The 27,114-nt window shown below is 42.7% G+C and overlaps 1 protein-coding gene across 2 annotated transcripts in view; it reads left to right on the top strand.

The window, feature by feature from the left end:
- Nucleotides 1-208: 208 nt before the first annotated feature.
- rngtt (RNA guanylyltransferase and 5'-phosphatase) overlaps nt 209-27,114 on the top strand; it is a 65,197-nt gene continuing 38,291 nt past the window's right edge. Inside the window, exons 1-10 of one of the 2 annotated variants that reach the window (XM_079754116.1) lie at nt 209-585; nt 1,346-1,450; nt 1,707-1,810; nt 1,917-2,005; nt 4,126-4,201; nt 5,281-5,536; nt 6,753-6,862; nt 7,391-7,492; nt 19,218-19,353; nt 22,492-22,563. In XM_079754116.1, coding sequence (XP_079610242.1) covers nt 1,355-1,450; nt 1,707-1,810; nt 1,917-2,005; nt 4,126-4,201; nt 5,281-5,536; nt 6,753-6,862; nt 7,391-7,492; nt 19,218-19,353; nt 22,492-22,563 — 1,041 coding nt within the window. In that variant the 5' untranslated portion in view covers nt 209-585; nt 1,346-1,354. Of the gene's footprint in view, nt 586-1,340; nt 1,451-1,706; nt 1,811-1,916; nt 2,006-4,125; nt 4,202-5,280; nt 5,537-6,752; nt 6,863-7,390; nt 7,493-19,217; nt 19,354-22,491; nt 22,564-27,114 lie in introns of both variants that reach the window. The other variant, XM_079754115.1, reaches the window with a different exon arrangement.

The raw sequence follows: 27,114 nt of genomic DNA, 5'->3' as shown, positions 1-27,114 counted from the left end.
CATAAATATGAGAATAACAGTCAGGGAAATAGTGGGCTGTTACTTTAATTTAACTATAGGCGAGATGGACAAATTATTATTTACATTTTCTTTCTATGGGGGGCAGTAATGAGTCGTCTGCAGTTTAAGACTCCACGTTATCAACATGAAGAAGACTAGCTAGTTGTTAGCCAGCTAGCCGTCTTTACCTTTATCAATGGGCTTACAGTGGCTAGTTGACGTTATGCTATCTAGCTGCTAACATCAGCACAGAAATAAAAACAACTACAGAAACAATGCCGTTCGTGGGATGGTGATGGGTTGTAAGACTACATAGGCTTTGCTTTGCGCAGGATTATACAAACTTTGAAGCTCCTCGGTTCACTAGATGACCCTCCAAATAAACCAAAGGCCTCGATCCGCGGTACTCGAGTAACGACAACCGTGATACGTCGCGACCACTGGATCATAATTGCTGATGCTTCGCTGAACCGTGGTACTAAACACTATATCAACGAGTCCGACAGACTCCCCTGTACACAATGTCACACACCGAGCCTCCTCCTCGGTGGAGGAGTTGTCCCAGAAGAGGACAACCTGTGGACGGTGAGAGTCAACTAAAGGATTACTAGCTAGCCTGCCAATTTCATGGTGTTTTAAACTGCCCAGTGACACATGTGACACCGGGGAATGCAAGCCATGGCCAGCGCGAAGCTGACACGATGTGCCTGTTTGGCTTTCGTTTGACAAAACATTATTCAGAGGGGTTGTTCTCATTATTATTCGTCACTGGCAGAAGCACGGAGAGAATCTCAGCTAGCCATTTTGTCGTGGTGAAATCACGTGTCAAAACAAACCCATTGGATGGTCTTCACATAAGTCTGTAACGGCTGCACTTAACCCTCCCTGACATCCTAATGTGACCCTTTATGATTGTGCTTGCACGTAGGCACAGTGATTAAGCTTTGTGTCAAAGGGCCAGGCATGGACCCCTTGCATGTTATTGTTTATAAATCCCCCCCCCTCACTGAATAGTGACAGAATCTAGTTACACATAGCACATAACGTTTTGTCTCGCGTTAACAGCATTATTACAATGTAATCTAATGGTGCTTTGTCAGTCATTTCCACGTATTAATTCAATGTAATACAATAATAAAAGAGTACTTCAATAGAAAATCAATTCTTCAAGTTATAATTGTCACTGGAAGTCGTATAATCTGTTTTGCCCTGTGAAAACGGCTATAGCTATTAAAAATAGGTATATATTTAAATAATACATTTAAATTTGAAATTTATTCTTACCTTCTTTGCAGTCGTTGGGATATTTTTTAACCATATTTATTTCAACTCAATTTTAGCAAAGTTCCTGCCGATGAAAACTATGTTGGGGCCCAAATATGATGACAAAGTTCAAGAGGAGAATAGGTTTCATCCTAGCATGCTGTCAAACTATTTAAAGAGTCTCAAGGTAAGATGAGCAAATGTTCTTGATGACTGCATAGTTATTCTCAAAATACACAGTATACATAAACTGGAGATGAAAAACAATTGAAGGCCAATATGAATAAAAATGATAGAATGTTCTCTTAAAAGGGGCATTTCACTTGGCATAGTTTCAAGTGTACGAGTGTGGTTCATACAGTGTGGGATTTGATTATTAGTTAGCTTGTTCTTTTTCCTATTTCTGTCTATAAACAATAACACCTTTTTTCACTTTTTTGCAGGTCAAGATGGGTTTGCTTGTGGATTTGACCAACACTACCCGCTTTTATGACCGCAATGACATTGAAAAAGATGGCATAAAATATGTGAAACTTCAGTGTAAAGGGTATGAGAAATAAATGCTCACCAATTCGGGGCAGCTGATTAGTTTTTCCTATTTAATGTATTTATTTTAACAAATCCCTTCCATCCTTTTAATATATTGTTTTTAGCCATGGAGAAAGTCCGTCAAAGGACACGACGAAGATGTTTATCAAGCTGTGTGAAAATTTCATTACGAAGAACCCAACAGAACTGATTGGTAAGGAAACAATTGGAAACTAAACGGCAGAATTCTGCCGTTGTACAAATAAATTGATGACTAATATTAGTCATATTATTTATTTAATTTGACCTGTCTGTACAATGTTGTTGAGTTTATACTTCACTAGAGGGAGCTGCAGGATCACTTTCCCCTTCACTCAGAATATTATACATTGCTTTGGCTGCATCCAAAATTGCATACCAGAATAGTAAAGGGGAGAATAGTATGTACAAGGTACAAAATCCTATAAGCACATACTATGCAAAAAATAGGTATTCTTAAGGTACTTGGATGCCATACAGTTTCTGTCAAAATTCCTTGATTCAGTGCAGGCTATGGATCAGTCCATTGAATAACCTACAATGCATTGCAACAGGATATGCCTTAACAAAAGAAACCTTTTCAATGTGAATAATAACCATTCAATCCCTAGACCAGCAACCTTGATGACTAATAATGAAATATGAAATAATATTACACTTTAATAATTATTTACGCATTATTTTAACTTTTGGTATGCCACACACTCGCCACACAGTAGTTTGTCTGCGTACTTTAGCTTGCTTTGTAATAGTATACCAGAAAACGGTACGCAAATGAAGTATGTATGCCAGTCCAGAAGCAGATCACTCGTGTCATTTTTGGAACTATTATCATAAAGTGTGATGCGTGAAATTCAATGACCATCCAGATACACTGGAAACTTGTTTTAGTGGGGGATAGGGTTAATCTTTTGTCACTCAATAAACATGTTTCGTGTTTTAGTTTCCCACTCATCGTACCACATCTGAATGATATGCTACTATCATGGCTTATGGGTTTGACCCTCAGTACGTTGAGAGCAGTCTTTCTGTATGATTCACACCCATACTGGTAGTTCACACGTCCTACTGCAGCTGCTTTTCTATTGGTGGACAGCAGGGCGCTCTCTTTCACTGTGGCTCGCTGTATTCCAGCAAAGACCCCCTCCCATGCTCATCCCAACCCCCTGCAAACCAAAGATGGTTGCTACTCAGCATCGGCTAAATTAAATTACTTGAACCTCGACACAGAATGTATGGGTGTCATTTTCGCCACAATCCCCCCCCCCCGCACCGTCACACACACATACACACACAAACACACACTCTAGCCACTCTTATGATCCTTCACTCATGGTGTGGCAGTCGGATATTAAGACAGCTGGGCCGATCATTTTGGTCCCCAGGCCTGTAAATGTACGCTCAGTCTTCATTTAGCATGGCACTCTGCCAGGCAAACGCCCCATCCTCCCATTTCCTGCATGGGGGGCAGTCAGAGGTGGTTATTATCTTTTATCAGCATAGTTCCAGACCTCGGCTTTGTGTGACGTCGGGGTGCCTTGTGTCTGAGGGAGATGTGTTTTGGTTTTCATTATCTATCCCCCTTTTCCTTCTGTACATGGTTATTTATTTTTCTAGGTTTGAGTGTATTTTTCAGTTTCACATCAAAATAGTATATTTTTTAGAAGATGGAATATAAGACATTCTGTTTGTGTGGGTTTTTGCACACTGGCCCTTCCCTGCACACAGTGCTCAAGGTCTTCTATTTGTAATACCTTTTTGTTCGCTTCGATTGTTTTAATCATCCTAGCTCGAGGTTCCTAATGTGTCCACAAGCCACTTCTAGACAGTAATTATGACATGGGCCTTTAACGAGACGCTCAATGGAAGGGGAACTTGGTCTTCCCGTCTTGGACTATTAAGTATCTAATGAGGCCTAATGGCCAGCGTGCTTGAGGCACTTGCTCAACCTGGTCACGGCGCAGGCACAAGTGTTATCGACTCATTTTTTTGAAGCGGCAAGAAAAGAACCACAGGGTTCTTGAGGTAATAATGCCCACTTTTTGTATTCTATCATGCCATATTGAGTACTAGAAGATGGCGATTAGATCAGGAAAGGGATTGAATCTTGTGGCTGTCATTGATGCATTTGTAAGTGCTTGTATTTAGCCGCTCAGCACATAACGTCTGGAGAGCGACGTGACTGGAAAGTTGGGTTTTGTGAGACCCATGTTGTCCATCTCCTTTGATACTATTTCACCATTTCTCATTGCCCCTTCCTCTTCCTTCTCCGTCCGATTTGTTGCCCTTCCGTAGGGGTTCACTGCACGCATGGTTTCAATCGGACGGGTTTCCTGATTTGTGCCTACCTGGTAGAGAAGATGGACTGGAGGTAAGGCTCACCATTCCACTGCTCCCAAACACTATCCATCATTGTTCTTGTTCTATAAATCTCTGTCACTATAATGAGTTGGCTCTTTATCATAGTTATAGAATGACAAAGCTACAGGGCAGGTGGTGATTGTGCATGCATAAAGTAGTAGCATAGTAACCCAATTAAAAATTCCAAGGGGATCTGGAAGGCAATTTTTTTACGCAAAAGCACTGTTTCATGTCTGTGGTAGAATATCACGGACTGCAACATTAACTCTGTTTCTGCAAAATAATCAGGGAGAAGTTGACATCACTAGCCCAGGATTTGTGTTCTCCAAATTGGAACGATGTCAACGAGGGCCACCCTCTCTGTTATTTATTTGTCTTCAGATGCCACCTATTTCCTCCCCTCTCCACATAATCCACTTCAGCACACTCAAGGAGTTTAGAGTGTGGGCCGCCTTGCATTCATCCCATAGTGACCCCTGTTCCTTTGTGGCAGTACACTTTGATGGTGAGCCAGTTAGCTCCCCTCGCTCCCAATTGGACGGCATAAGTCGCTCAAAAAAAACCCACTCAAGCCACAATTCATAGAGAATCCTTTCCTGTTAACGAAAAGGGCCCCACATCCACTACACACCACGACACCCTAGTCAGACCGCAACAAAGGGCACTAAACAACAGACAGAAAGACACCGAATATGCTGTGTTGCATCGCCATGAGCGTCATGTCAACAAACCCTTTCTTTGTGTGTTGAAAACAATCAATGCATGAAGAATGATGTCATCATTTTCAGTCAAAGTGGTGAGGCTCGCGTTTGCCATTGCGAATCAAGGCTTGTGATCTTTTAGTTTTGACAGTCGTCAATGGCAAACCTTCGGTTGATATATACTGCAGTGTTTCCCTGCCAGAGGAAAAAGTTTATGATCAAGAGGCGCCGGTGGAGATAAGGGGTAACCAATAAAGCCATTAGGTGAATGAGTTCTATCAAATGCACCCAAAATCCGGTCTCACCAGATAACCCCTGATAGTACAAGAACAGAAGTCCTCATTAAAATAGACCACAAGGAGTGTTTCAGCTTCCCGATCTCTCCTAGTGTGGAGGCTGCGGTGGCGGCGTTCACCGCAGCCCGTGCTCCGGGGATCTACAAGGGCGAGTACCTGAAGGAGCTGTTCCGTCGCTACGGCGAGGTGGAGGACGCGCCCCCTGCCCCCGAGCTGCCCGAGTGGTGCTTTGACGAAGACGAAGGCAATGGGGATGTGGACGACGAAGGAAACGCTGTCGGCCAGGACCCGGCCGCCTGCTCCTCGGGCTCAGCGCCCGGCAAACGCAAGAAGGAGCGGCTGAAAGTGGTGAGGGACACGCCCAGGTGACCTGTACGAGGGGAGGATGGGAAGGAGGCCCCGCTCTGCCATTGATTTTAGATTTGTGCGGTTATTTCTGAGTGTAACTAACTTGAGTCGGTTGACCTTGAGACCGGACTAGGGATCTGTTTATCCCAACCTTAGCGTTGTTTTGCTGTTTCAGTTTTCAGGTGAGACTGCTTTCCCATAGACTTTGACCACGAATTATCCCATTAAGATCGCTTGTTTTGGTTCACATGCACAGCTGGTTCGGATTGGCTTTCTTTCTTTTTTTTAAGCGCTGTTGCAGAGAATTCACCTGTCAAGGCTTATATCATATCTCATTAGATTAACATGAAAAATGTCCTTGTTGAGGTATTTGTTTTCTTGTCATAATGATTATGTCTTTCCCTCGGTTAATATGTAGACCAAATGCAATTGCTGTATTCAAGGTGCTAGGTTAATGATATATGATCTAATGGCTATAATTTGAGTGTAGTTTGTTAGAAATGACATAGCCATCCGTCAGCTGTTAATAAAAAATGCTCTTTTTGAGTGATCCTCTTTGCCTGCCTCTGTATGAGGCTATTTTGATCTTAGACCAATCCTGCCAATTTTCTGAACAATCAAGGCATCTCTTTGCTTACATGCTTGGAGAATCTTGCCTGTAAATCTCATATGTGCACATAGTTTAGCTCCTCCACAGGTGTGGGAGTAACTTTGGGGGGAGTATTTTCAAAATCAGTATAAACACTAGCTCCAAGTCTCCATATCCAGTTATTTTTTGTGATAACAATGCACATTAATTATTTTGGGTGACTTTTGGGTGAATTTGTATCGACAATTCAAATGAAGGCGACAGCCATGTGCTCTTTCGGGACCACTTCCCCCTCCACTACGCTTTCTTCCCTGGGAAAACCTGACCAATTTGTTTCCTTCCCCTAACTTTTTCCATAATAGTGGCGTCTAACTGGCTCAGAGGGAACTCAGGAGGGTGGCTGTTTTGACCTAGACTGTTTCAGCAGGCATCCCAATGCACATGGCATGTTTGCATGCCAGAGGGAAGCAGTGGTGTCTGCAAATACAGGAAGCGGCTCAGGGAAAGACCCCTGGAGGAAGCCTCCTTCTCCGGTGGGAGGACGGGCCAGGGAGCCTGGAGGAGGATGAGCGAAGGTATCGTAGGTGCAGCACTGACCCACCCCTGGCTCTGTCCCAACCCCCACAGGGAGCGGTGTTCTTGGAAGGCGTCGCGGTGAGGGGAGTGACGCAGCTCACCACGCAGCCGAAGCTGGGAGAGGTCCAGAGGAAGTGTCAGGAGTTTGCCGAGTGGGAAAAGTGAGGACCCGCTCCCGTCGACTCCACCAACACTCCTAGTTATACAAGTGCCGTTCTCATGAATTCGCTCTGCCCGTGCATTCAAATGTAGTTTGGGTCATAACAATGTGCCACACCGGTTGATTGACGTTCAACACATTTTAAATCTGAGATGGATTGACGTGTGCCATTTTAATCATTGTATTACAAACCGAGTCTGGTGCAAGCAAGTTGCAGCTGTTGATGGGTGGCAAGAATTGATTTGGGTTCTGTGCCTGCGAGGCTGCTGTGTACACTGCCTACATCAATGGAGATTGCTGCAACAATGCTCTGACGTTCAATTGTTAGCATATGGCAGTTGTGCGTTAATGTTGGTTACATTTCATCTCGCCCATTGTTTTACTTTGTAATGGCTTTTGTAATCGCATCACTCAGCGAGATACAAAAAGATAAAAGCTTTTGAGTCAACGCTGTACTCACAAGCTGGTGTGTGTGTGTGTGTGTGTGCGTGCGCGCTTGTGTGTGTTTGCACGTCCACACGGGTGCCAGGAGCGGGTTTCCGGGTGCTCAGCCAGTTTCCATGGACAGGCGCAACCTTCGCTTTCTGGAACAGAAACCCTACAAGGTCAGCTGGAAGGCAGACGGCACAAGGTGGGTTGGATTTCACGGCTGGCTGATTGAAAACAGGGATTGACCAACAAAGTGTTTCTGTTCAGCATAAACACTGCTTTCATGTAATATCTTATTGATAGTGTTTATGCTTGTAGGGCTCCTCATACTTGACGTGTCGACTAATTAGTCTCAGGGCTGATACAGTGTTCTCATTTTGTCTGATGATGAGCATGTGCTTTCATTGTTATTATAGTGTCCCAGGTTTATTTGTTGTTGATCATAAAATGAAATAGTTTGCCCATGTTGATTGGCTGGCCCAGGAAGGTGGAGCGTTTGTCAAGTTTTACATTCATGGCCGCCCGCAAACATCAGCCTGACGTCAAAACAGAAATTAAATTCAAAGCAGCAAAGCGTCGGTGTGTGGTTGTGTATTTATAGCATTGCGCATCTCAATCTCAGCTTATGCAGTTCAAAGTACTTGGGAAAGGTATTTGATGTTCAACAGATAGGCACACTCCGAATGACAGCGAGCTGACGCTGGGGGCCGCAGACGTGATAAGCGGTGTGAGTCCCAGCGCGTCTAGCGGGGGGTGTACCTGCCCAGGAGACAAGTCGGGCAGCAGCACTCCTCTCTGTAGAGCCATCGGTTGGCCACAAGGCCCATTCCAAAATACCCTGCCCTAAACAGCAGCCTCGCTCTAGCTCTGCGACATTAAAAGCAGGTGAAGCAATGCTTCCGTGTGGGTGTAATACAAATAGTCTGTATATTATGCATATTAAAACTGACTTTTGATGCGTGTGGAGATTTGGAAGGGGTATTTCGTGCAGCCCTTATATTAAGTAGACTTTAATTTTTAAACTAAATATATATATGATTACGTTTTATCAGCACACTTGTGACTATCATCAACTGATTGTCGGGATGGATTGCTATAAGTCGACTAATGCAATTCTTAAACGGGGTCAGCCCTAGATGATTGTTTCAATAATGCAGACACAAATGGATTTTATGTTTGCCCTAATGATCCCAATGTAATGTTCTAAATCCATGCTGAACATCGGCCGATTTGAAGAAACATATCAAATGATGTGTGTCTTCTGAGGCGGCATTAGTGCCTGGCCAGCCAAGTGTAACCTTTTGAGTGTATCACAAACATTTTCTCCTGTGCAATAAATGCTATTTTAGGGCATAACTCCTTTTTGGGTACTGAAATGTACACAATATGTATAGTCATTAAGAGTAAAGCAAATGGCTGTGTGCTAGTCCAAACACTAAGGAATGCATATATATCTAAAGGCATTAATAATAATTTGACTAATTGATTGATAATAATGTAATAATTAAGTGTTTGTTAACTACGAGTGTTTGTTAACTCGCAGCATTTCGAGGATTACATTTGTCAAGGAAGAAAACCAACAACAACCCTACTTTGTTATTTCTCTGAGTCAGTGGTTTACCTTCGCGCTGCCCAATTGGTTCACTTGATGCCCCCATCAGATCCTATTGCTCTAGTCCTCAGGCGAATGAAAGGCACACTACGTTGGTTTTCCTGCTGTTGGGTTTTTGGGCAATTGTGCTTTAATAGTTTCTCCATGTTGGAGCGATAGTGTTACGACCCTAATTGATTTTGTCTGTGGTAAATGGGACATAAATGTTAAACCTGCAGATGGTAAACAATCTCACCAAGACTATGGTAGAAACAGTTAAAGGTGTATCAAAATGGTTTAATGTTTGCTGTGACAATTGAATATGAACAAAATTAGCAACACTGGGGAAGGGAAGAACCGAAGGGGGTGCCAAATCAATTCACTTAAAAGAACAAAACCAGACTCCCTATAGCTGGATCTTATCTGGGAAGTAAATGACTATAACATACACCGGCTATGCCGTTGACTAAAGCTCTGGTACAAAGGTATGTGCTGTTCAGTAAATAAGAGAGCGAGCATGCTCATGGAAGCACATGAAAAAGGTAGACGTTTATATCCTGGAGTGGATTGAAACGGGCTGGCTTGAAGTTTGGTGACCAATCGTCCAGATGGCGTCCAGATACCCAATCTGCATGCCCGGGTACCCCAGACAAAGCCACCCATCAAGAGGGTGGATCTGGACAGAGAGCTGGAGGGGAAGATGAAAAACAACAATCACAACCAGAACAGTTAGAGTGCGAACGACGCCGTACCTAACCCAGGGACTCTTGGCTGCACTGATCAGTCAGTCCACTGCGAGCTACTGTCTGCCGGGCAGGAAGAAAAAACGGTTGGCACTGCTGAATATTTAATGATTGCAGTCAATTTGTGTATTTTTACACAAAGTTCTTTAATGTCTAGTGATGGCAGGGCAGGACGCGGAGAGTGCAAATCTGGCTCCTGTCCAAGATTGAACATTTGCATTAATGATCATTTTCTGCAAACCTGCCGTTAGAAAACAAAACTAAAGAAAAATGTGCCCCCTTCTACCTCAACCCATGGCAGCCCATCTTCCCCTCCTGCTATTTCGAGTGTTATCTGACAGGAAAGGCTTGTTATCGCCGTCAAGAGGTGGGTAAAAGCAGGAGAAATGAGAGCCAACCACAGACAGAGAGAGGGAGAGACAGACAGTGTAATTGCACCGGAGAAGCAACGCAAGAAAAAAAGATTTTGAGAGGTTGTGAGAACACCAGGCAGAGCAAGGGATGGTGCAGGAGAGATGACGGCATGAAACTCCAGAGCGTGAGAAAGAATGAGAATAGAGAGGGAAATGCTTTTCAGGCTGCAAGTAACGGATAGATGTATGGACACGAAGCCATTGTGTCTCACTCATGCCGGGCCGCGACTCACCAGAATCCCCCTGATAAGCTCAGATGGGATTCGTTTGATAACCACCGTGGGATCCGGATGAATGAGCAGGGCTCGCTATCACTTGACGGCACACTCGGGATATGCCCTTTTGTGCCACCTATTTGAATAATTCCGACTCCCTTGAACAATTTGTGTTGAAAGCTATGAAGCAAGGCTAATTTGTTGTGCCTTGGTAAAATGTGCACATGGTATTTCGTGTGTGGGACTGTGCAAGTATTCTTAATATAATTGGTTTTCTTCAGAGCACTGGGGTTCAGGTTCTAAAGGTCCGCTGTCATTATTTTAATGAATATTTAACAGAACATTCAGATTAACTCTTGGTGAATTAACTGTAGTCTAGGACGGTAGCATTATTAGGCTTCCACTCATCCATATATGTTATCCAGATAACAATGCCATTTGGGGCGCGATTATTTTCTTGAAGCAAAGAATCCTGATTCCTACATGACTATTTCTTTCCCCTCATCTCTTATGTGATATATCAGTGACCTCATCTAAGAAATCCTCAGAAAATGGCAAACATGAAATTGCTGTCGGGTATAACTAAATAACATAGTTTCTCGCCATTGTACAATATAATTTGGTGCTGTCAGTCTACCTCACTCCCTTCGTGCCAATCACTTTCTTGATTTAGTAGTTGTTGTTTTCCCCCCGCAGTTTCATTGATGGGAAAATGACACATAATCATCTATCGGTGATTCATTTCAGAATTGAGCAGTTAATGACCACCCGCCTCTAGAAAATAAATTCACTTTCCACAATGAAGACAATGAATATACAGAATATAGGCTTCTATAAGCCTTATGTGATATACTATAATATAGGCTAATAACATACATGTCATACATACAGGTTTTTGGCTTCTGGAACCTGACCTGGGATCGCCTCTCTTTTGGCCCCACTTTAACGCCTTTGTTACAGCGTTTCGGTTCTGTAGTCATCACCTCTAGACATAGGATTGTCCCATTCATGCCCCACTGAAGATCCCTTCATCACAGAGCCTGAATCTAGTCTGCCTGGGGCTCAGCAACGTGTCACACTTTTCTCCTGATCAGGCCGGGAACAGGCGGACAGTTTTGTTTATTCTTCAACAGCCAGTGTACCCCACGATTGCAAGCGTAGGGTACACAGAACAGTGAATTCAGCTTAGGAATACGTTTGTCTTGGTAAATACATTTGGTTGCGTTAGTGGTTTTGTTTACTTTTGTCTCGCTGGAACATTTGTTTAAGTATGCTGAACGTTCATGGGAGATTTGTATGGTTTTAAAAACCTGTTGCAGTAAAATGGGCACATTAAAAAAACACTAAAGTAAAAGGGTTGAGAGCAAGTGTTAATTACAGGAAAACAAAACAGCCTTTTTAGGCTAGACACCCGCATACATCCCCACTAGACACCATACTTTTTCATTCACACTTTCGCTAGCTCCTTACAATCAGATTTGGTGGGTGTAATAAAGCTACCCGGTAACCCGAAACTGCCAGTACCAATTTCTGAAAGCAATTTGTGTCCTTATTTACATCTTACACAATATTCTCTACTTGTGAAAAAAGCAGCACCGTTGACAGGAGGTCGTGCAGTAGATGTGTTGATGAATGTAGCTAAGAAGTTGAGTGTGTTTGCATTTAAGTAGATGTTTGCAGGGTATGCTGTGTGAGGATCTTCATTTTAAATTCTCACCCCAATCCTGGCCCATATGGATTATATAAAGAATTTCCATAAAGGAATTATCCATTATGGCGGCTTTAGACATGAAATTACATTTTTATAGAAGTCTTTTCTGCAAGGTGGTCGAGCAAGATTTTCTTTTTGCAAACTTGCATTTTTCATTTTGCTAAATCGCCTTTTCTATTGTCGTTAAGATAAGAATGCTTTCCACTTTTCCATAATTTTGTTTTACGTTAAGCTCTTTGGTATTTCCTTTAATTCCTCCGAATTGTAGGATTTATTTTACATGAAAGATTACACAACTTGTGTATGAATTATTTCATACTCACCACATTTTAGGCTATAAGTGTTGGTTATCTGCTGTAGAACCAACAGATGCCAGTGGTAAATATTATCTTGGATCTACTTTCTGCTCAATATCCATACTACACACAAATCTTTCATCTTTAAATTTTTCCACATCCAACCTCAGATTCATATAGAGACCTGAATCCTTCTTTCCGTGCAAGCATTGTACACCCAGACCCCTTGAATGCTATGCTAAAAGGCAGTGTTCTACTATCTCTTGTGTGCCAGCCAAACTCCCACCGGAGGGATTTCCATAGGCTTCCAATAGAACAGCTAAGACGATTGCCTTGCTGAGAGTAATAATCACAACTGAGGGAGCCTGAAGTCTAGGCAAATTATTTGCCAAAGTGACTTGCTATCTCAAACTGAAAAACAAATGCCCTCATGGTGTGCCCAAGGGGATAATCCTATTCAATAGAATATGCTCAAGCACATTTATCTTTGTAAAGTCGGTCCAATTTCATTCACGGGATCATTAACAATCTTTAAGATCATTTGTGATTATTTGTGATAATTGTTTTGCATTCTACAACCTGGACTTGTTGAACATTAAGCTACTATTAAGCTCTTGCCCACTTGAAGAAGGGACCTGATTCAATACGGATGTTAACCATGAGGCACTTCTTAATGTGGCCTCGGCACTAATGATGTGCACCGCCGGTGGATTCGATCTCAAGCGGGGGGGGGGGGGGGGGGGGCAAGGAGCTTAGCGGGCTGTCAGTCAGGCTGCTGGGCTGCAGTCCAGCCGAGCAGACTGCTCCCACTCCTCATTAGGACCAAGGTGCACGTGCAGACGGGGAATTGTGGATAATGGCAAATGAAAGGCTGGCCGCATCCTTCTGAGGAAAGGGGTGGATCAGCAGGAGGACGGGGACACGCACTCGTATTAATCAAGGGGCACGCCGGAGGAGTCGTTTGGATAGAAGCAGAGGCGGCTCTTTGGTGGCCCCCATTATCTTCTGTCTCAGAAGTAGATGTGAAGATGGCACAAGGGTGATTTGTCCCTTGCTGCTCAAAAGGCGCTCTACTGGGAGTTGGACAGCACTTAGTGTCTTCCTGCGCTTTGTATGCCAATGCAATTGACAGTGTTAGCCATGGGTATCTAGCTGATTAAACCGCGGGGGACCGTTTTGCATCTGACAAACCTAGTTGATCATCAGCATGTGACTCCCAGAAGACGGGCCCTTCCAGATTGATATTATTTGAAGAAAGTTCACTTTGTAAAAGTCAATTCTTTCTCCTTCCTAAATTTTTCTTTCATTAGCAATTTTTGCTTTCGGATTTATTTTTTGTTGGTGAAACTCTGAATGCTGACCTGAAATTGTACAGATCACCTCGATCATGCGCAAAATGTCTCACGGGACAAAAGACGCATGCGTCCATCTGTGCCTACAACTGTGAACTCGGCACGTGCCAAGTAATCAAGCATGATGTCGGAGCCCACAAAGTCTGCCTGACCGCCAGCCCACTTCTGTCTGTTTCAAGAGTCACACCAAGATGCAGTTAAAGCACAACGCCGGGATTTTAGTTTGACGATAGTCGCCTTATTTTTGCTGGCAAAACAAAGTGGCTCGTGGAAAAAAAAGATTTCTTTCAGATTAGTCTTGTCCAAAACTGGACATTTTTTTCAGTAGTGACTAGTAGTACACACTTCAAGCCTAAGAGCTTAATTAGGAGTTATTGCTGAGAATCTTAAATACTACTTTCTACTATTTTAGCCGTCTTCCATATTTGTATTCAATGAGTGACTCTCGCCGGTGCAGGGACGAATGTTAGGATCCAAAAATTGGCAATTATCGAATGTCAAACTAAATTAGTAGGTTTAGATTAAGTAGGATTAATCTAAACCAAATGGAGTACAATAATTGTGTATGCCATTCGCACAGAGTAGAATTCTCAACTGCATGATTTGTTATTATTTGTTTATATAATTATAATACCTGCTGTCTCTCAACGAAAAGTTTTTTGTGCTAGAGTTTTACTTCTGAAACACAACGCATCACAGCAGCTGCTGTTTCTGTTTGGTGTTTGCATCGGGTCATGGAACTAAGCTTGGCAGGCCTAATTATCTTCATCATGTTTGATTTGATTTCCATGTTTTAAACATGGTATGTCTAATGTTTTAAATTACCAATTCGATTTTTGTTTGTTTTCTCTCATTGAATAATATTCAAATTGCAATTCTAATGTTCCTTGAGTCTGTTCCGCTGTGGTGGTGCAGAGTCTGACTCACACAGCCAACAGTGTGATCTGGGGGGGGGGGTTCTGCAGTCTCCGTAGGCCACGCCCCATCGTGCGTAAGCTCTAAGCACCTGTACCTGCACGGTAGCAGCACCGTTGCGTCTTGTATTCCCCACAGGGTTGGGTGACCTCAAACCCGCCACTGTGAGAGGGGTCGGCCTCCCCTCCTACAATTTTTAACCCTGAATTATTTTGGCGAGCACCTATTTCAGGACGGGTGGGCGGCGGAGTGTCGCAGGGAGCGAGGTGAGGAAAGGGTCACGGACATAGCTCTCTGTTGAGCCGTTCCCTGGCCGTGGAGGGGACGCACTCGAAGCGTCTCACAATAATGAAAAAACTCGATTTTCGGCCTGGACTCCATTCAGCATGTGTCTCCATGTAATGAAAGCTCTCTATTATGTGTGTTTGTGTCCTACACACTAGCAACTGGACAGGCCTGCCTTTAAAGGGGAAGGCTTTTAGGGGCCCATTTAGGCCCCTGTCAGTCAGAAGGTTTATCCTAAATAATTATCCTAATAATGGAAGATAATTGGCTAACAACGAGATAACCACCTATTATCAATCAAAACATTAATAGATATAATACAATTTGAATTTGCTTATGGTATCTCTTTGTTGCAAGTAATAACGTTACATTTTTTCAAAACATTGACAAAAAACCTTTGTTGCATATGTTGTGTGGTGATGGATGGTATGCTTTTATTGTCTCAGAGCACTTGCGTCCGATGCATGCTGTCGGCTTGCTCCATAAATGCTTCATTGTATCGGTGGCTAATTGTGTTGTGAGTTCTATACCGTCGAGCACCCCTTTAGCACCAGAAAGAAATCATCTCTGGAAAAAAGGGAAATGATGAAAAGCACAAACAAAATGAATAGAAAATGCAGTTTTTGTTATTGTAGCTTTGTAGCGCATTGATTTGGAACCATTGTAAGACGTGGTGTGCCATTATTCAAAAATAATGCACACCCTTGTAAATGTTTTCAGTTATACTTAATGAACAATAATCATTTCACACATTGCGATTAGAAGGGCCAATCCACTGTATTTTTCAGGGGCACAGTCATTTCTCTTTTTTGACCTGCAGCAAGATCTTCTTGCGTTCCCGCCCTTACGGTTTTGGTCTTATTCCAGTGTAAATGTTTTGGTTAACCTTGGGGAGGGGAACTGATTGGCCTTTGTCAGGGGATGAGGTAGGCAGTCAAAAAAATTCTCTAGAAGATTCGAACAATGGCTCTTCGTTGGCTCCTATAGTATCTATTTGGCAAGTCATCCCGAAGCTCACTGACCATCTGCCTTGCATATATGCCTGCAATATCAACAACGTGACCACACCTCAATCCAAGCTATCAATCATTTTCATTCAATATCAAAGCTTTTGCTCTACAATAAACTCAATTCATTGAAGTCCTGTTTGGCTGTGCTAGATCAACCAAGAGATCAACACTGATCTTATACATGCTTGATCCAATCCAGATGGGACACTCTAAAAGTGGCCCCGGTTAATACTGGCACATCCGTACAGTTGGTAGAATTATGTAGTCCCGTCTGTGTTCATCGGCTCACCACACAATCAGGCTTTTCCATCAAGTTGGTATCCAAAATCAAGCCTTTATAGGCACAGGGACCATGGGGACTATGACCTAGATACTAGGTTGTGATTGGTTGAACTGATTTATTTGCAGGCTAGAGCCCTGAAAAATCGCCCTTGGTGATGAATAATGAATAATGCTTTTTCGCTGAAAGGAGATACCTACTTGCACCCTAAAGAATACCTATACAAAATACTGGCATTCAATTCGTTGCAATATGAAAGAAGTTGCTACCAAATTCTACACACATAACCTTTAAGATCGAGGGAAAAGGTGAAAGCAAGCGCTCACTGGAGTATTAACTCTTCTTAGTCTTTTTAAGCTTCCTTCATCATTCGTCCTCTCACAGCGTTGAGGATATAATCTGAAAGGGTTAAAATTAGAGTAATCTTATCTGACATATAATCTAACACCCAACTTGGAAATAAGTGGTAAATGTCGACAGAAGCTCATAAAATACAAAGAACAGTGAATACTCAGGCTTATGTGCAGACCTCGCAAAGGGGGACATAGAAAATATCCATTTTCTGCCATCAAACGTGTCTTAAAGTAATGCATAGCGAATGCACAGTCATATCGGTGAGTTAAGAACTCTGTTTCTAATCCAGCTGCCCACTGTAACTGAAGCTGAAAAAAGCATTTTATATATATATATATATGTGTGTATATAAATATATGTACAATTCAACAACTGGGGGGGTCAACTTAGTCCAGGCGGGCTTGCAATACACTGAGGGGAAACCTTTTGTACAAAGGTATCAGCGATCCACCATTTTAAGCTTAAGCGCAATCGAATATATATAGTCATTTGTAGTATGGCACTGGCCGCTCATAATGAGGTGGCAGGCTAATGTCTCTTCATTTTACGCTGTGTGGATTAGGATGCTTAACCTTTAGTAATGGAGCTACTAGCATGTTCCACATTACGCCATCCTGTTCCACTCAGCATGTATTTTGTGATAAAGAGCCAGATTGCATGAAAGGTACAGGTTCAGAACCAGAGGCTTGCAATCGTGCTCAACACATTTCTGAGCATGTGTAATCGTCAATGATGACATTTATTAATTTGTGGCTATTAATGTATTGTCCTATGTTCTCAGGGTCTGTGACATGAAATACATCTCTCTGACAGCAGTAGACCTCATAGTGAATGAATTCACTATAACTTCAAGGATCTGTTTACTTTGCCTCAGTGAAAAACAGTCTTGTGTTTGCACCAAAACAAATTGGTTAGAAATAACCTGCTTATTAAATGGAATGCATTTTCTATCGCTGCTCAAATCACTCATTCATTCGACCAAACTGGTACATTTCTATCTTTAAAGCCAAATTAGTCATTTTTGGTCACAGGCACTTTGTTTGCCTGCAGACTGTAAATTATTATTATTAAAGCTAAGTTGGCAATTTGGGGATACCAGCCAGAGAATTCTAGATTTTGAAGGTAACCAACCGAAAACATCCCGCCCCTCCCTTCAGGCGTACCTCCAAAGCCACTTCCCTGAACCACATCCCTAGGTCTGCCTTGTCTTGTGGATTAATCCGGTCCTGTGCAATGAGTTCACGGCAGAGTACGTGGAGTTAGACTTCACTTGACCTGAATGAAATGAGTTGACAGGCTTAATACAGTACTGCGACAGCCACAGATACCTATTATAATTGTGCTATAAATTTCGTATTATAATATTTCTGTATGAGAATTTGAGTCATTGAGTGCTGTCTAGGTTGTAAAGAGAATTTCAATAAATATGACATTTAAAATAATTAAATAAATTGCCTACTCTTGCTTTGACATAACAAACAAATTTTATTCTTACATAATTCCCTATTTTAATTCAACTTTGCATCAGATTTATGTATCCATTTTATACATTAGCTGTCCTTGTGTCATGTCTGAGAAAGTGTTATGTGTATAGTTTACATTTTTCATTGAAACGGTCATGCAGACCTTATTTTTCAACATAATTCCAGATGATTCGATTGAGGGAATAACAAACTGCCTGTTATATCTTTAGTGCTGTCAAATGGTAGATCAGTTTGGCCTTGACTGGAATTATATCTATATTGATGAGGAATTGGTATTGAATAGCAGGTATTGGTAAGAGGATTGAAAATGTTAACGAGCCCTGCCCGCTAGTGATTGATCAGGGAGGAATACATTGCAGTACTCAATATGTGTAAACACCCGCCTCTTGATATGAGCTTCTATGGAACCAGAATAATGAATTCAAATGAAATATGAAAATGGTTAAACAGGAAAATGTATTTTGTTTTTAGATAAATTGATACAAAGATAATAAATAATACTTACAAAGCATGTTCCTCTATTTCTTCTATTTCCTTTCAAAAACATTAATTTCAGACCCTTTCATATTATCCATCTTAAACAAAGGAAATACCTATACGTGTTCCAGAAATGAGAAGTAGGTGTTGCATCTTTAAATCTTTAAGTGCCGTGAACCCATGTAGCAACGCCTGCTACCTCCACGTTTTAAAGCTATTTTAAGCGATGGGGAGAAACTGAAGTTTGTGTTGCAGCATGTGACCTGTCTGTTTATTCCCTTTTACATCATCCCCAGTTGTATATCTTAAATTGTTTTTTCCTCATTAGCAACAACAAATGCTGTGCCTTCAAAACAGAGAACCCAATCCAGGATTGTTTATTTTCTATCTCTGCTGCAGTTCATTACCATTGTCAGACATGGCAACTGAAAAATATACGAGGGGCGAGTAACCCTCTTGACAATAGGAGCCGTCGCTAACGAGACCACGCTAGCAGAAGGCGTGGGAGTGACATTTCAAAGCGCCTCTTCTACTGTCTCCAAGGCTCATACTAAACACTCAGTTTCTGCATCTCATCATGGGTGGTCTTCGCTTTAGAGAGCCCACCACCAAAGAATGGGTAGAACCACATTGGATCAAATCTCAATATGTATGGTCCCTGGTTTCCTCTTGTTTTTATCAAAAGAGAGGAAGGGGGGTTGAAGTACTTTGACACCAAATCTTCCTGGGTTCATGTCATCACTGGCAGCAGTAGTAGCTGTCTGATTTTATAACCATGTATTATGTTCTGTGCCATGACAGATACATGATGCTAATCAACGGCAAGAACGACGTACACATGATAGACAGAGACAACACCATCTTCCACATTGCCAACCTCGAGTTCCCCTTCCGGAAGGACCCCCGCCACCACTTAGGCAAAACCTTACTAGATGGGGTAAGTTTATTTTCTATACATTTGTGTTAACTCCCCTCTTCTCTTGGGACCTTTTTAAATGGTGGTCTTAAAGGTACAATATGTAACAAATTGACAATACTAAATCATAAAATGACCATGCTCCATGACCATGCTCCATCAGATTAAGGAGACATGAGTCGAATTACCGGCTTCTCCGACCATGATGCTACAGACAGTACTGTCTGTTCTCCTTGGAGAATTTTCCGTTCCGGGTCGGAATCGTTGTTTTTGTTTTGGTCTGAGTGTTATGATTCAACCTGGCAACCCACGTGAGCTTTGAGTCTGGGGAGGAGGAGGAGGAGGAGGAGGAGGAGGAGGAGAAGGAGGGGGTTGGTGGGTGGAGACAACTCTCTCGTTTATTGTGGTTTAATTTACAATAATTAATGCAGTACCAAGGTTAAACACTGTCAATGTTTCATATTGTACCTGTGGGATCCCAGGCTACTTTCATGTAACTTCTTATTGCATGTCCAACGTCCCCTTTGGTCTTGTGAACCCCATCCTTTACTTTTCCCACCTGCTTTTCATCACAGTAATTGACTACTCTTGAAGTAATGTTTTGCATTTCTCGTACAATATGCACTTTTCTGTAGCTGGAAATGCTGTAAGAGTTTCGTCAAACCTTTTACTCTGCAGTTTTTACCTCAATATCATGTGTTTGCCGTGGGAAACCGCAGTGCTGAAGTAGTCCCCAGATATTCAGGAGTCGACAGAATGCTTTTAAATAAATATTGCATCATCCGGCAAGGTTGCGGACGAAACGGGATAAAAAACCGACCGTAGGCATGTTCAATATAAAATATAGATTCTGTCGTGGTAGGTACGATGTTCAGCTTATTAAAGTTTCTGTACGTATCAACAAATGCCGACGGAGACAGGTTTTGGTTTACTTCCTGCGACTTGGTCAAGGTTGGGTTCTCATTGCAAGAGAGACCGATCGAACCACACTAGAGTTTGATTGTTTTAGACTGCACCTGATTGCTGTGTTCGCAAGTGCTAGCCGATAGCATGCTAGTGGCTCCGACATACTAGGGTTAGACTAAACAGATCTAATCCTGTGCTTATTAAAGCAGCCTTGAACACATTCAGTCATTAAGGTGCTAATTTTAAGGCTAAGCGGATCTTGGTGAGCCACCATGCATCAGTATGGAGGAATCCCACTAGCTTGAAATTCACAAATCTGATCTGATGATCATTGGTTTTGTAGTTTTGAATAAATTTCAGCCTTTTAACAGGAATATGTCACATCACGAATCAGTTTGTAATGTACCCATTGGTGACACTTCTCTAGCTTTGTGGAAGTCCTTGATCTGTATGCTCCGGTTCAAACAAATATTATTTTGCAAAGAAGCATTCCTTTTCATTTAAAAACTCACTTCCAGAGTCTGATTCTGCTGTAGTCACAGTGTTAGTCTGTGATTGCAATGTTTGTTCGTGCCAAGGAGCAGGCTTAACTGTTTACTACAGACACCAGCACGCTGCTACAAAGCTACGGGGGTGTGACCATATCATACTATCAGGAATAGTTTTCTATGGAAAATTAGATTGTGAAACGTGTTCTTGGCTTGTTGAAGACTGCGGCCAAACGAAACCATTGGACACATTTTTTTTCATATTACCTTTATGCAAGGTAGGGAAATGGATTTGAAGCCAAATATGCAAAAGAGGTGAGATGTTGCTTCAAGGATGATAAAATGATAAAAATAAATAATTTTTACCAAGGGGAAATCGTATTTCGTGCTTGGTCGCCCTGGTATAACACATAGGCTACACAGGCTACTCCCCCCGGTATTAATACATGTGTATTAATAACTTGTTTCCTGCTCAGGCAGACTGTGTAATGGCGAAGATGCATTGTCTTTTGAAGTGATGGGGTGCAAAATTGTGTGTAATTAGCCGCAGGGGGATGCTGTGACTAACACTGTTTCACTTGTGGACATTCACGGCTTGCTGTTCAGGTGCAACTCTGCTCTTTCCTGTCCTCCTCATGGCCCCTTGCTATAGGGAAGACCCACGATGCTCCCTGTCGCATGGCCCACACAAGCCAATGGGAGACCTTTTGTCGTCCTGTTTGTTTAACCATCTGCCGTCCGAGATGTCAACGTAAACCATAGGGCCATTGCCACTGTAGATCAGCACTGTGTTTGGGTGCGTCGGTGGATGTCGGCCTATCGATCCCTTAGTAGTACAACGAGACCCATTGAGCGCCCTGACATGTGCAGGACGGAAGGTGGCTAAGTAGGCCAGGAGCTCAACGATAATGCATCCAACAGGTTGTATAGGCATCGTTGTGCTGCCCGTCTCTGCCTCTCCTCACAGCTTGCATAACAGTTGCGCAGGATGTTGAAACACATCCCACAGTGCTGTGATTGAGACCTCCTGCCGCATCAGTTGTACCTGATTCTCATCTGGTGAAGACATGGGGGGGGGGGGGGGGGGGGGGAAGGGGAAACGGGAGGCAGTTGTTGCATAATACATGCAGTGCTATTTCTGCTTGCCGTCCTTTCCCTGCCGATCTCACCTGCCGCAGGCATCTTCAGACCCCTTCCCCCCCCCCCCGTGAGTGCGTTCAGCCCCTACTGATTCCTGTCGGTTTCCATTCTGTATGACCGCTCTCTGAGACGGAGGGATGGATGGAGCTCTGAGTGCATCGTGACGTGATCAGGCCTATTTTAACTGGGATGAAATTGTGGATCATCTAGGAATTATATTATGTGTTTTTAACTCATGCTGCCTAATCTGTTTGTGTGCATGTATAGTGTTGTTGTTTTTTGTAGTTCACATGATGAATTCATTCATGGAAAGTGTTTTTTACACGTGTGAAAAATGTGTCATTGCAGAACTGCATATATAAGAGGGTCTCCAACACACCAAAGAGGGTGCTACTGCGATCAGTTTGCTTCCTACTGAATAATTAAACAAGGCACATAAATAATAATGCCTAATAATAAGATTGAATATTTCCATGCTTGTATCAAATAATACGAGCAGGGCACTTTAACTCTTGTGAAGTTACTCATAACCTTAAGTTGAGGAATTTTTACAGGAAAATAGAAATGTCCGTATGTGTTCATGGCAAATGCTGATGGGTGTTTTCTCTCCCCTTTCCTCCTGCAGGAGATGATCATTGATAAAGTCAACGGACAGCCTGTCCCCCGCTACCTGATATATGACATCATCAAGTTTAATGTGAGTAACCAAGTTGATGCGGAGCCCGCTACTGCTGCTGGTCCTCACACTCCTCAACACACTGAAACACCTGCATTAACCACTCACACAGTCCATTCAATGCATATACACCGCATGCACACCGTTACAACGTGCTGCCCCGCTCTGGGGCTGGCCGCCTTTCAGACGGGGCTCTCTCTTTTGACACTCAAGGTCCCTCAGTGCAAACGGTAATTCACGTTTGCCGAGGCAGTCTGCCGCGAGCAGCAGAGAGGATTACACCGTTTTGTAAAGTGCTGCAATAGGGAAATGCTTTATCCGTCCAAGTGTGCCCTCAAAGACATTTGCATATTTGAAATAATATAATTGGCCCCAGTATCTTAAAAAGGGCGGTGGTGATCTGCGTCCCGTGGCCATTCAGATTGTTCACCTCAGCGGGTTGCCATTCATCACTACATGTAAATGTAATGTACATGTAAATATGTCTTTGCTAAAATAATATTAAGTCCTTCCTATGTTTTACATGTTAGCATGTTAATGTTTAAAAAAACATTTGAGGGTATTTAGAGGATGGCCGTGTTAAATTGTTAAATGCTCATTCTAAATGAATTGACCACCCCTTTCCAAATGTTGGTCACCAGTGAGCCTGTTCTCAGGGCGCCTGGGCTTTGGGCACCTTTTAATACACAACCCAAGACTAGAGCCTCGGAGCGGGAGGCTTTGGTTGTGTTAGTGAGGTTGTTAAGTTTGTCTCCTGCCTTCTTTCGCCAGCAATTGAAGAATCACACAAGAAAGCTGCACAATAATTGCCCTGGTGGTCAAGCGAGTGTCGCTGTGGCACTGGGCAGAGGTTAGCAACTCTGCAGGGTTCCCATCGCCAAAGCACTGCTGTATTGATCCTGGTCAGCAATTATTGGCCTTGTCCTTCAACAGTTGCAGGCCACCCCATGGACAGGCTACACAGACTTCAGCCTGACACACGGGTTGGACTTGAATAAAAGCTTCTTAGAAATACACAAAAAATAGAAAACCTGGCGATATTACCACCCGGTTTGTTGTTGACGGTTTTACTTTCTTTGGTGCAGTTGAACATTTTTCCACCAACAGGGTTGATATGTGTACATTATCATTGCCAAGGTCTGTTTTATATTGGTATGCATCATACAGACTGGTATAATGGTGAGCATGTGGCCCTTGGCCAAACATGAAATTGGTTGACCTGGGCTGTCACCAGTCTGACAGGGGAAGTGTGTAAAATAGGAGTTATTTAAGTCCCCCAGGAAAATGTGGCTGTTTGATGTTTGATGAAAGCCTGTAAGAAACTGCTTGTCATGAAGCATCAGCTCAGCATCATGCTGCTATATGCAGCCTTATGCAATGCCCTGCTGTGTAGGGTTAGAGGCCTGGGTAAATATGTTAAATACATATGCATAAATATCATCCTATATATAAATATAGGACGATTTGAACCAACCTATCTTCTTTTTGATCCGTCTTTCATCCGAAAGGCTCTAAACAATTACTATGTAGTTATTCACTTCAGCACTTTTAATCCTGACTTAATGATGTGGTGTGCCCTTGTCAAACAACATACACAAGAAAGTTACTACTACCTTTTACTTACTTTCATGGGGTAGAGGTGTCAGAGTTGGGTCGTCTGAATTTCTGTTACTAGTGACAGACAAGTGCGAGGTGAACTGAACGTCATTGTGGGGCCGGGAGCATATGGCGGTGGTCATAAGGCTGCTCTTCCTGTCGAAGCACTGGCAGGACTTCATCGGTTTACCTTCCTGTGGATTTGCGAGTGCTGTCTTGAGCACCGAGTGAGACACATCCACATAAACACATGGCCTCTTCCAAAGTATTTATCACTGTTCCAGGCTGAGCTCCAATGCACGCCAACATGTTGTTTACCCCGGGCTGAAACAGACATTTCATAACATTTTCTATATTCTGCGAAAGGCTTTTGGTTTGATAAAGTGCCACAAGTCATTTTTTGTTCGTTTATTTCTTTCTGCTAAACGCATTTGTTAAAGCACAGTTAGTTTGTTCTACTAGGAAACCAGGTACTAGAGTATGAGCAGTAGCAGGGGTGCTACTAAGACAAAGAAGCTATTTGGGCACATGTGATATCTGCGGGGGTAGATGTCGTCATTGTATTCACTCTGGCGGTATGTGCTTTGTGGATCCACCGCGATCGTGTGCAAAGCGTCTCGCGGGACAAAAGCCTTGAGCTCCCAACTGTGCCCCTTTGATTGCACACGCACCAAAGAGCGCGGCCCAGCCCATGTCCGACTACTCCAGTGCCAGACAATGACACCAGCACACAGATGGAGGCGCGCCGTGGGGGTCGGAGTTAGACCAGATCTGCTTGTAAAACAACATAGCTTGTTGCAAAAGGGTAGATTTCTCTCAGATGCCTCTTGTTCTCCGACTGAACGTTGGGCAATATTTCACCCTTTTTGGATTGCTGATATTGATGTATTTTAGGCATGTTTTACTAAGAAAACATCAAAAATGTTTGTGTCACTCTGGGAACCATGTTTTAACCATTTTCCAATGGGTACTTTAAATCGAGAACAATCTTAAAGCGATTCCAACAGACCAACAAAATATTACGATTGTAAACTAAATACAGTATATTTATGTTTTCTTGTGTCTGACTCCATACCCGCAGAGCAGAGATGTCAGCTGCCTCCTTTATTATCAGTGTTTTTTATACACAATGGATAATTCTAGCATTGTCAAATGCAGCTTTAGTCCTATTAGCCCGAGCCGGGTTGGGCGGGGGGTTCTTCGGACTTCGCAGGTTTATCCGCGGTAGTCGCGATCTTTCGTGAGGTCTAGCCCTCGTGGTGTTGGTTGACAAAGTGGCTTCCCCCTTAATTAACCTTACTTAAGAGCTTGGAGCCTCTGCTTGAAAGGCCAAGGGGCAGCTCCAGCTACCTCCTTGTTCCCGGCAGACACTGCCTCTCCTTATTCTGCTCTGTAACTTCCAGCAGTCCCGTCTGAGCGTGGGAGGGACAAGCTTCCTGCTGCGCGCCACACCATCGGCTTTTCTGTCTGGTCCCCGGCTTACTAATAGTGTTGGATGTTTTGTAGCCTCAAACAAATAACATTGAAAGCATAATGTGATCGGAAAACTGTAATGATTTGTGTCTTCCTGTTAACAAACTTAAAGCAGAATATTTATCATTGAATCCAGTGAATAAACGTTTGGGTTGCATTTCGAGGATGATCATAAAAATGACAGATATTTAGAGAATAAAAGCCTGAATCAAATTTTAAATTGTAGCAGAATCAAAACACTTAAACAGTCCAACATTATACTATTGCACAGGATGTGTCCATGTCCAATGTCCATGATGCAGCAAACCACTGTGGATATGACCTAATGTAATGTCTATAAACCTTCATATGATATCTTGTCTAATGGTAGTATATCTCTAGTCAGGGGGGCGATATTGTTATTGCTTCCTTAAATGAGTCCTGTTCACTTCCTCAGTCATGGCTCTATTGTGTTTACTTACACACTAAATGGATGTTTATATAAAAATGTTTCCACATCCAAAGACATTTGCCCTGCAATCTATCACAAGTGGCTTAATTGTAGCTTGATGCTTCCACACATTCAACGCTTTTGTTTCCTGGTTATTTTTTGGCGGCTATTTATGCTTCCACACATTTTACACCGCCCCGTCCCTTTAGGAAGCTTGCATACGAGGGGTTGTTTTTACACCGCACAGCTTCCAGGGAGATTAGTCATGTCTTGGGAAATGCATTGATGTCATATTTCAAATTAGACCTGTTCTATGATACCGTTCATCATTCCACAGAAAGGGACATTAGGAACATCATTGCTTCTCTGCATCATACTGAATGAAACAAACGAGAGCTTATTTTCAATTTATTAAGGTGGTAAATCCTTCTTCATGGCAGAATCCCCATACAGACTTTGCAATTGATGTTTCTTGAGGTAAGACTTGAGCTATGGTAATTTATATTTGATCAAGCCCACAATCCGGTAGCAACTGTTATAAAAAACAGTTATAATGACAAAACAGCACATGCTTCTCACGACCGCCCAGCAAAGACTAATACAAATAACAAAATGTCTTGGGCTATGATTGAGGTTACCTGAGCATTTGGTTGTTTCACTCAGTCTACATTCGCCACAGATCTTGATTTACCAGACCGGCAATTTTATGGCTCCATGCTGTTACAGCAATGCATTTGAATCATTCACACTTACATCTTGTTCTGTTCCGATGACACGCCTGACAGATGGTGCAGAATGTGTGGGACACGATGCCAGTTGTTCCAGGAACATCAAGTTGTCTTGGAAGCCAACAGTAAACAAGCAGAGAGTGACCCTTCCCCTACCACTAGGAGTAGCCTCAAGAGTTTTTTTCTGGCTTAGTAATAGATATATGTGACAATGAAGATCTTGAGGATCTTGTTTGCCAAAATGGATATTTCATGGCATGCTCACGGTTGAAAAGCGGTCATCCTCAGCTTTTCTTTTACGTAAAATATAAAAAAATATATTATATTTGAAGTGAAGCCTTATGT

This window comes from Pollachius pollachius (genome assembly GCF_949987615.1).
Source record: "Pollachius pollachius genome assembly, chromosome: 16".
Taxonomy (NCBI): Eukaryota; Metazoa; Chordata; class Actinopteri; order Gadiformes; family Gadidae; genus Pollachius; species Pollachius pollachius.
Note: the sequence above shows the minus strand (reverse complement) of the source record. Positions and strands in the feature narration are given on the sequence as shown.